This window comes from Odontesthes bonariensis, chromosome 6 (genome assembly GCF_027942865.1).
Source record: "Odontesthes bonariensis isolate fOdoBon6 chromosome 6, fOdoBon6.hap1, whole genome shotgun sequence".
In the NCBI taxonomy this organism is placed as follows: domain Eukaryota; kingdom Metazoa; phylum Chordata; class Actinopteri; order Atheriniformes; family Atherinopsidae; genus Odontesthes; species Odontesthes bonariensis.
Window position 1 is genome coordinate 39279622 of NC_134511.1, and position 11300 is coordinate 39290921.

General features: G+C 41.2%; 2 protein-coding genes across 2 annotated transcripts; one reads left to right on the plus strand and one right to left on the minus strand.

Annotated features, from left to right (window-relative positions):
• Positions 1-1028: 1028 nt before the first annotated feature.
• Positions 1029-10315, minus strand: c20h2orf81 (chromosome 20 C2orf81 homolog). Its single transcript, XM_075469136.1, has 5 exons — positions 10259-10315; positions 6165-6232; positions 2255-2471; positions 1893-2099; positions 1029-1818 (listed from the first exon to the last, which is right to left on the minus strand). Exons 3-5 carry the CDS (start codon positions 2456-2458, stop codon positions 1363-1365), a joined length of 867 nt encoding a protein of 288 aa, XP_075325251.1. The 5' UTR covers positions 2459-2471; positions 6165-6232; positions 10259-10315; the 3' UTR covers positions 1029-1362.
• wdr54 (WD repeat domain 54) lies at positions 3189-7220 on the plus strand. Its single transcript, XM_075469135.1, has 10 exons — positions 3189-3334; positions 3551-3832; positions 4178-4240; positions 4414-4480; positions 4762-4818; positions 4894-5021; positions 5219-5319; positions 5514-5676; positions 6604-6678; positions 6826-7220. Exons 2-10 carry the CDS (start codon positions 3608-3610, stop codon positions 6955-6957), a joined length of 1011 nt encoding a protein of 336 aa, XP_075325250.1. The 5' UTR covers positions 3189-3334; positions 3551-3607; the 3' UTR covers positions 6958-7220.
• Positions 10316-11300: the final 985 nt, after the last annotated feature.

The following is an 11300-nucleotide window of genomic DNA, read 5'->3' on the forward strand; positions in this document are numbered from 1 at the left end:
TTATTGTCACCAACAGCAGTGATGAATACTTACTCTCTTGAAAAAATTTCGTATATCCATTTTTTGGTTCTGTGTGCTCAGCTCCCGGTACATATGCTGCAGGTACCCAGGTGCCGAGAGGAGTGCAACCTAGGTTGCAGGGAAAACGTGGACTGGATTTCAGTGATGTGGGCGTGCTCTATGAACAAGTGGAATGGATTGGATAACGACGCTCTGACCCTGACTCTCTACCTTTCACTATAGGGAAACTAAGATTTATGATCATATTTAAGTTAATAATGACTGGTTGTATGATTATTTATTTAAACTCATATTCTGGCCACATTATATTGAATTTCTTGGCATTTTTTTGTAAAAAAAAAAAATAATAAAATTTCAATAAATGAACATAAAATTATTTAGAGGGGCTTAAGAATATTTTAGGGGGGCTGAAGCCACTGAGGGGCAGCCATACAAGCGAATGGCTCTTCAATGATATTTGCAAGATGAACACCCAGTCAGTGTTGATTTTAACATCAGAATGAAAAACTAGAACTGTGGGATATTGGTGTTGAATCATCTCCAAAACAGCGGTAACGAAAACTGAACTTGATGATGTTAAGAAAAGAATTTCAACAAGATTTTAGACCAACTGCATTACTTTAAATTAAATTAAAAATGCTATGGTGTATACGGAGGACTTTAATTTGTTAAGTAAATGAAAACGTACATATGTGCATAGTGTATATGCATATAAATGTCATATCTGCTGTAAATCCATGTCTGATTCTGGGGAATATCTTAAGAGTCTTTCCTGTTAGAAGTCACAGCATTGTAGGTCCATATGAGGCACTTCTTTCTTTTCCTTTGCAATGATTTTACAAAAAAAAAGTACACAGAAAATAGCTTTCTTTTTAATATACTGAAATAGAAGCAAAGCTTTAAATCCTCATTGTCCTAATATGGATTACAGAGAGCAGCAAGTTTTAGGTAAAACACAAGAACAATGATTTCATACGCATTGACATATGCAAGTCAAAGCGTATAGAGGGACTTACAGTTACATGAAGAGGCGGAACTTTTACAAACCATATTTCATTTTTATTTTTTTTACAACATTGTCTGCAGCAGACACAATGGAACATACTCATGTATTAGAGCGACTGCTTTTATTTAATCAACATGTAGCTCGTTGAGCCCTTAAAACAAATACAGTCACTAAATCCTAAAATCAGGCGTCACAGTTTGAGGAATGAGACAGTGGGTTGACCTGAGGTGATGGACTTGTAGTAACCCGGTCAACTGGATATGGTGGCACAGGTGGATTCCTTTGTGTGGTCCTCTGGGAGTATTCTGTCTCCTCCTTGCAACTGGTTAGTGGCTTTAGTGTTTTTTGCTGCTGGTTTGATTTCGGTTCAGTTTTTGGGGGTTGGGTTTTGTGTCGTCATCCATAATCTCGTACTGAGAAACAATCCAATGTCGAGGCAAGGAGAGAGGATCCAGCTTTGGTATGGGCTTGCAGCCTTTATGCTGATGTCTCGATGCAGTTTTCTGTTCCATTGTTTTACCCTCTACCTCCACATTCTGTTTCGCAGTTGAGCAAGACAGGGATGGTAGTAATTTGCTTGGAACAATCTTTGGAGGTATAGTCACATGCTGCTTCCTCTGACGGTTAGTTTTTGGTGGGGGACAAGAACTGAGCACGTTGTAGTATGTGTCACTCACAGACTTTCTTGGACTCGTTTCTTTTTCAGCTTGATTTTGAAGAGAGTCTTTTACATTACTTTGCTTTTGGACACTTTGTTTTATATGCACTGGAGCGTGGTCAGTATCAACCTCCTGTTGGAAAACAATATATAATTATTTATATACATATGTATACATAAGATGAAGTTGCAAAAAGAGATACATACTTGCTGTTTAGTGTGATGAGGTCGATGAGTATGAGCATGTACGACAGGCACACATCCTTGAGCCCAGGAATCTGGAAGCGCTGGCATAGGCTCAGAATCCTCTGCTCTAAATGCTTCCTCCGGTCCTTCTGCATCTAGGCTCAAAAATTGGTGCTCTAGAACCTCTGTGATGTAACTCTTGGCCCAGGAAGCGGTGAAAGGTGCAAGCTAAATGACAAAGACAAACAGCGTCAGTACGTGTAACAATATCATTACGTATGTCATGTATGGGTGTAACAGATGAAGATGATAGATTGTTTCACTGGTCAATTCGTGAATGTCAGTGTCACCGAGCATCATATTGAACTGAATTTCAGTTTTACCTGTCTTTCCATGTGCACCTTATAACAGCCGTCCATTACTTTGCTTATTAGTTCATCCATAATCTCCCCCACTACTTCATCGGCATCCTCTTGGATCAACATATTGGTCCACATGGCCTGATTAACGCGTTGAGGTGTGGTCTCTTTGACAGAAGGTTTGGGTCTATGCTTGTCAGCTTTGGACTTGGGTGCAGAGCGAGGCATCTTGGCTCAAAGGCTTGTGTGAAATATGAAATACAAATGATCGGATAATAGAGACCAAACATGAGTTTAAAAAAAAAACAAAAAAACACAATGACACATGAATATACCGAGGAAAATAGCAAAACCGAGTTTTTAAGATGACAGGCATTGTAGATTACGCTTCCAATCACATGTGAAAAGGGGAGCATTAATTTATGGCATTAATGAGCACAGCACGTGAGGACATAACATACATTTCAAAATTAATATTTAGCATGCAGCTTATGCATAGGAAATCTAATCATGCAAAAATATGTAATAAATGCAATTGTTTTCACAATTTGGGGTTATCATCGTGAAATGCAAAGCAAACTCTTCCCTGTTTGCATGAGCAGAAGGAAATGAAGAAATGAAACCAAAATAAAATAAATGGAAAAAGTGCAATTGTCCCAATAGCCAAATGTAATGTAGTATTTAATCTGTTTGCTAGAGATTTCCATCTTGGGACCTCCAACACAAAACAACAATTGAGAGGGTAGACGATGCGCATAATGTCACAACAGTTCCAATAATAGCTAATCATCTCTTAATAAGAGAGGCACTTAGTTGATAAACTATGCTACCGTTAAAAATCACAATTACGCTAACAGAGATTCAAATCGAGTAGTTTTAGGCTTCACCTTGCGGATCTTTGTATCCTATGCGTCGTTGTCTCTGGTTGCTAAGCAACCGGTACGCTCTCTACGTAATACGTCGAAGTGCGTCGTCTCTATGGCTGCGGAGCACGCATCGGTAATCCTTTTGCTAACCTGAAAAGTGCTTTGTTTACCTGCGTAATAATTGATGACGAGTGCGCCGATGGAGGGTGAGACCAAATTCGTGTAGTCCCAGAGAAAGGTATGTTCAGCGTGGCTATCAAAATGTACGGTTTCCGCTTTTATCCTTTGTATGTGCGGTTGCCGTCTTGCCAACATGCCTAGCTTGCTGCTAATGTTGTGTACTTTGCGTTTCCATGTCATGCGAGGTAACGGTTTGCTAATTGGTGTGCTTAACTAAAAAACTATATGTGCGGACTAAACGTGTGGTGACTGTATTGTGCTTGTCTTCTTTTAGACCGACATCATATCTCACGCTGTCAAACAATCAGTGCACTTAAAACAAGGTGGCGCCATGTATCGCAAAGAGAAGAGCATCCAGATCAAAAACAGCGCATCAGCGTTGTACAACAACCTCGACGTGCTGCGCATTGCAGCGAGGCGCCTCACCTACTTCACGGTGGCCCATGCTAACGTGGTGAACATGGTCAGCGAGTCCTGGGACGGCCTCAACTACTCCCACCGTCAGCTGCAGTCCAAGGAGCCCAATGTCGCAACCAGCACGTCGCTCATCATGCAGGTCAGGCCACAGTGCAACTTCTACTGTGAGCTTTTAATGTGAGCTAATCCTCACCTACCCTCAGCATTTACCCATGTTTTACTGGAGTGCTGGCGAGGCACCCATTCAATTCATTCCTCTTAAATGTATGTGCACGGCTTCTAGTGCATTGTCTCGCAGTGAGACGTTTTCTCTGGTAGAATTGTTTGTACCCAACTCAAACATTTGAAAATGTGTTCATTTGAAATGAGCTAGATCAAGACAATGACCCACAGATGTGCATACACTTGCCCTGCTAGGCAATTTCATTATTGCATTATGTATGTGGCCATAGAATAAAGATGCTGTTCAATTTTCTTGCAACAGGCTGCTTTCTGTGTTCTGCCCTCTCGTGATCTGCTGGTGGTGACATCTCAGAAGGGCATCCAGGTTAGTCTCTGCTCCTCTCCGACGTCACTGGCATTTGATTGGAGGAAGTATTGCTTCCTTTTGCTACTTGTACACTTATAGGGGTTGTGTTACACTGAATTTGTGTTATTGCGTAACAAAAAGCACGTGTGTCTTTGCAGCCACTGACTTTCATATAAATCTTGTGTTTTTAGATGTATGAATCCGATGGCTCTATCATGGTGTACTGGCATGCACTGGATACACCTGAAACACCTACAGGTAAACTTTTGGAAATACTTTGAAATGACTGCACACTGATGCATTCACTCAGAGCAAGGCCTGTTTCTGTCATTAGCATTAAAATGGTCGTATATTAAGAGGGTTATTATATCGGGTGATGTGATTATTTTTTTGTTTCTAATACATTTCCAATACACCCACTGTTATTGTTCTTAGATGTGACCTTTTTTAACACTCAAACAGTTGCTTGTTTGAAGGAATAATTTAACCAGAGTATTACGTCCAGTATTGTGCACTGACAGAGCTCATTTCTGTCCCAGCACAGGCAGTGTTTGCTCGAGGAATATCGGCTGTGGCTGAGAATTATATATGTGTCGGTAAGTACTGAGTTGAATATATTTTATAATTCATACAGAAAAAAAACTCTAAAGTGTGGTTGTCTCTTTCCCCAGGTGTTTCATCTGGTGCCATCTTAGTATTTGATGTCCCCAGCAAAGGTAGTAATATTACCTTGTCTGAAGTCCTGGAGGAGCACAAGGAGTCCATCACTGATGTGGCCTCGGAGTGTTCTCGCTGTCAGGTGTGTGTGTGTGTGTGTGTGTGTGTGTGTGTGTGTGTGTGCTGTCAGTTTGAACATTCGTTAACACAGGATGATTTGAGGTTTTCCATGAATAACAGACCATCTAAATAAATTATTACTTTATATAATACCCACAGGAACTACAGCAGTTCTACAAATTACATAATCCCTTCCCCATGTCGTCTCTGTCGCTTTAGGAGTACACGGCTAATCTGATCACAGCAGATGACGGGGGCAACTTGTGTATGTGGAGGTCTGGGGAGGAATTTCAGCTTCTCAACAAGATCCCTGGTTTTGAGTGAGAATTTGACAATATTTAAGTTTTGTGAAACGTCTCTGGTGTCTTTTGACTGTTTTAGAAGAAAGTAGAATAGAAAAATACTTTAGTCATCCCCCAATGGGAGAAATTCAAAGTTTTCTGTGCTTATGTAAATAAATGTTGATTATCCTTTCTCTTTATTCTCGGATGGCATTGATTCTCGCTGCTGTCAGCGTGAGTTGCTCATCTGTCAAGTTGTGGAAAGGTACAGTGGTGGCAGGTTATGGCACGGGCCTGATCCGTCTCTATGAGGCAGTAACAGGAATTCTACATGCCGAGGTCAATGCTCACGCTCGCTGGATATACTCACTGGACATTGCTCCTTTTTCTGGACTGGTGAGTCTTATAAACCAAATGTATAGGAAAGGGATTGGGAAATAATGTTTTTCTTCTCTCAGTTGAGATTTGTTTGTGGGGAAAAGGTAACAAAACAATTTCTTAGTTGTTGGGCTTTACTAATCTACAGGCAGACATTTTGTACAGATGGAGGAAATTCATGACCACCGTGACCCTGATCAGGAGTGGCCAATTAGCAAAGATCTCTCCAGAACAAAGTGTGTCATGGTCTATGAGATTATATAGGAACTCAAGGTCACTCATAAGCAAATGAAGTCTCTCTCACTTTGGTTTCTTATGTTTATGAGTTTACCATCACAAGAACACTGAACAACAATGGTTGTGGCAATGGCAAGGATGTAACAAGAAAGCCACTGCTCTGAAAGAACATTGGTGCCCAACTGCAGTTTATGTAACAGATGTAGAAAAAATGTTTTACAGACACACGAGTCTAAAATAGAGCTCTCTGCTTTCATGAGCACACCAACCTTATCTCCTTCCTGCAGCGTGGTGGTGACAATGTTATGGTTTTTGGGCCCGCTTAGACGCACAATTCCTTCGACCAAAGAAGGTTTGAAAAAGAAAAAAAAATGTTGCAGTTATTGATGCACAAAAAGGTTTCACTGCATACTGGAAGCAAAGTTTCACACAGTTTTAACAAACTTATATAATCTTTGATCATTTTTCCCACAAAGTAATCATCCGTTGTAAAGCTTTTGTCTTCATTTTAAATCGTCTTTGTTGACTTGTGAGGAAAATCCCCAAACTGACATATTTATGCAAACATTCAGAAAATTCTTCACAGGTCAACAATCTTTCAAGCACCATTTAAATTATTTTAGTTAAAAACAGTTGGAATTATGATGATTTTCTTAATCATTCTTCCTTCTTATACCACTTTCTGAAAGTTCTTCTTGCTTCCTTTAGCTCCTGTCTGCTGCTGAGGACTCTTTTGTCAGGGTGTGGCATCTGACTATGACACCAGAAACCAACAGTGTGGAGGTAATTGTTCATTTTGCAGAACACAGGGCTTGTTTTTGTTATAAGTGAAAACCCAAATGAACATAGGGTCTACCTGATGTTTTATTTAAGATGTTTTTCCTCCTACTCAGTCGGTATCTGATCATGTGTTTCTCACTTCCTCCTTAGGTCGGCCATTTGTATAACGAGTGCGTGACGGATACACAAATTTGTGGAGCCAAGTTCTGTGATGCTGACGGCTATGCCTTTGCAGTGACAGGATATGACCTGAGTGAGATTATCCGCTATGTACAGACATAGATAGATCTTTGTGATCACTGAGGCTAACTGTATAAATGTGTTTTTGGTATAGATTTTGATATATTTGGTATATTGAACAAAATCCTTTTTGGGGGGAATCCTTTTAATGTTTTCCTGTTTTTAATCTTTACGAAGGTTAGAAGGAGATTACCAAATCACAAAAGAATGCGTGTGTTTAAAATTTTTGTACATATGTTATGTACTAATTTACTGGATTTAGCTGCAACAAATAAAGGAGTCAGACATCATGTATTACTTAAAAATGTATGAGTAAAGCTTTCATTAAGAGCGATTTTGTCTTTTGGTTTCAATTTTGCAAGTCACCAATGCAACAGTAGATGGGACTGTGTTTTTTTTTTTTTTTTCGAGGGCAGTGTTAGTCCAGCCCAAACAGAGTTCACTAGAGGGCAGGTTTGAGTTGCCTAAAAGATTTATGGACTGAACATAGGCCATTCCAGAAACTCCACATTGTGGTTGGATACTGTTAAAATTGGCTTTGTTCTTAGACATTATGAATGAAATAAGTCTCAGTACTTTTCCATTATGACCTAAAGTGATCCAGGAGTAGAAAGACAAAACAATTAGGAAAGCCTTGGAAAGCAAGGGCAGATTCACACACACACAGTGGCCCTCATTTATCAAACTTGCGTAAGACGAAAAACATGCGTAGGTCGTGTGTACGTTCTTTTCTGCGCAAAGGTTGGCATTTATCAAATCCATCGTGAGCGCAGGAAAGATGAAATCGCCACGACAGGTCTGAAGCAGTGTACGCACTTTTCCATTTTGACTTGCGGTGACTGCAATAGCATACATAAACAGCAGCGTTAGTGCGTGCCTCATGAGTCGCAACAAATCCCTAGGTTAAAATTACAGACTTATCACTTCAAAGAAGGCCCATGTTTTATTTGACTTCAACATAAATATAAACATAAACGTAAATTAAAAAATTAAACAAGTACAACTCCGTAATTGGAAGAGTGATGGCTCATTATTCAACCGCCTATTTAAGAGGTGATTCTAGCGGCGCGGTAATGGCGAAACGATGGCAGATCTGGCTTTGTTAGAGGACCTGAACGCGCGCATCAGGCGCGAGAGAGTGTTCCGGGACCGGCAGGATTTCTTTCGGGAAAATGATGAGTGGCTTATGAGCCGTACAGGAGAGGCGCTTTAACACTGCGCATAGTACGCTTGCCACTGTGGAGAGGTGTACAGGGCTCCTAAAGGGCAGGTGGATCTGTCTCTCGGCTGCGGGGGGAACCCTTATATAGGCTACGCCCGATAAGGTATGCAATATTATTATTGCATGCGGAGTGCCATTTCCAGATGTACATCCAGAGGACCCCATACCCAGAGATCCCTACCACCAGGCTGCACAGCCAAGAGCGCTCAGGAGGAGAGAGGAACTTATTCAGCGATTCTGACTTTTGGTAAGCATTCTGTTATTCAAGGAAAAAAGACGTAGCTCCGATCAGGCCAGCCACCCTCCCCTCCAAGGCACTCAAATCCAAACCTGGATCGGAGCCCCCCCCCCCCCCCCCTGTTTGTGACATGCTGCGTCGGAGAGCTGCGACCTTCTTTGGTGGCAAATTTCATATCGGACCACTACTTCCTGATCTTATTGGAGAAAAAGTAAAACATCGTTCAATTTTAGATTTCATTTAATCTGGAGTTTATCACATTTTATTGACCATCACAGTAGGGGAAAATACATAACTCGTCCGGTCTGCGATTTACATCGCCAACGCTGTTGACAGCCGTCCCAGCTGTCAACAGCGTTGACAGCGTTTCTTTGGCGCCTTTCGTCTATCCATGTCGCAAATTCTAGAGGTGCGGCCTTTTATGGAAGGCGTGGTTAGGATCATTACGATGGATTTCAGCCGCCGGATTTATCAACAGCCGCTCGGTCTTACGATGGGATTGGTGTGGTACGCATGTTCTGTAAATCTCACTTGAGCCTCTGCGTACGACGAGTTCTCCGCTCATATCTACGATGCTTTCTACGACGGCTTGATAAGGCTACGGCTACACGAAAACGAAACAAGGTTTTTTTTGAAAACGGGTACGAAAATTCTTGCGACCACACGGAAACGCGCTGCTGTAAAGACTCAGGTCCAGACGAAAACGGATGAAAACGATGAAACGATGCAGTACACACGCCACTGTGTCACGCCACGCTGTGAGACAATAGAGAAGTGTTAAAATTGGCTCACAGCGTCAACGTGTGACTGACGCAAAAACGTTTTAGCTGTAACAATGGAAACGAAACGAGGCCGTTTTCAAACTTTCCCACTCTGGAACCCGTTTTCAAAAACTATCGTTTTGGGGTAGTGGGAACGCCGGCTCCGTGTGGCTGCGACAGCGAAACGATAAGAAAAAGTATCGTTTACAGTGAAAAACGTTTTCGTGTAGCCGCAGCCTAAATGAGGGCCATTGTTTTGGGCTGATCCAGAGAATATGATGAAGCATGTTGAACCTGCTCATGTCCAATCATACTCGGTCGAATGTGAGTCCAACCTATGAGACTATAAATACAAATGATACCCGGAAATCATGGCTCTGTCTGACGGATTCCTGCGAGAGTTCTGTCATACCGAGACCAGCGCTGAAATACTGCACTTGTGGCCATCCATTAAAGACTTCATTTTCACTTGAATTACTCCGGTCAGTTCTTGAGCTTCCAACTAAAAGAACCGTATCTAACAGATACTTTGTGCAGATCACAGGAGCCACATTTCTCATATCAGCTAGTAAATATGGGCATGTCACAGAAGAAGGTCATACTTTTTCATTTCATAATATGCGTTCATTTCTTAGATTAGCTCTTTTAACCGTCTCTACCTGCCATTTACACAAATTTGTAACAAAATTCATATGAAATAAACGCATGAAAGTACATTTTGTACTTTCATGTGTTTATTTTGTTTTAGTTATTACAACATTACCATTCAAAACATGGTCTGGATATATGTGATTCCCTCGCATTCTGACACTTCTTGGCACAATAAATGCTTCAGTGTATGTGCCGTGGGTCTTACTTTTTTCTACCAATGAAAACAAAGACCTAAAAAGACCATTCCCTGAAAACAACTGCAATCTGCTCCTCGTGTTTGAGAAATGACCTCACAAAACATTGCAAGACAAAACCCTGGCTGTAACAGAGATATGGCTATCAAGGAATGAAGATGTGCAGAAATTGCCCTTACTGAAAATAAATCCTATCAGCACAGCTATGCTGGTTTAGAATTGGACTTGTTTTTTTTAAGTTCCCATCAGGCAACCAGGTATCATAATCCCATCTTACCGTGACTGGATAAGAAGAATCAGGTCAGAGGAATTGTGCACTGTTTGTAAGTCTATGGCTAAGCATGTATTAAATCTCGGTGTTCTAGTCTTTTCTAGTTTGCAGTCAACACTGGTCACATAACATCAGCTGACAAGACTGTTTTAAACCCATGCACATGGCAAGTTATGTAACTTAAATTTGGTAGGTGCCAATGGCCGTCATGCATGTGATTTGGCGGGGTCAAATGTAAAGCACAAACATTCACCACAATGACATGACCACACACGCTTTTTTTATGGAATCGATCATTTTGAGTGCGTAATGTTGTGTCAAACTTCCCAGCTGCCTAGAACGGGTCAGCCAATCAGGGGGACTGAAGAGGGACAGTAAAGAACTAAACTGTCGATATGAGGTCCCAAATGACACCAACGCTGAGATTACATAACTAACTGGAACAGCACAAAGGGAGGAAAAGGTTGGTCACAAGTGATACACAAGTGAAGCGAAGAACTAAAACAGCATAGAAGTTCTGGAGAGGTGCAGAAGAGCCCGACAAGGGCTAAGACTGGAAAAAGAGTATTTGACCTTAAATATATTAGAAAAGTACAGAGACAAACAACAGCAGTCATTTATCTCCCTGTTAACCGTGTCAACAGTGCTGTGTGGCCGTCACAGCCTCAGGGCCACTCATGCTGTGCAATGCCACAGCACTCGTCAATAGTTGGCTCTTAGGTGTTAACACAGCTGAGGACACGAGGTTGTACAGATCAAACCTCAACACAAAATGTTCTCAGATATGGTTCTGACTGCATGCATGAGGGCCAAGCAATATTGGATTTAGAGAAACATTCTCCCACTCTTATCATTTGGTAGACAGTTTGCAATCTATTTTTAATGAAAGTGAGGGGAAAAAATACACATAGCACATTCAACACAACACAACACATTCAATGACAGGCCCAAAAGTGTTGCTTAGAAGTGATGACGTAGAAAACTAAGCATGGTATGAATGAGACTAAACTCCATAGACTAACCAGCTGTATAGCTCTTAAGATATGTA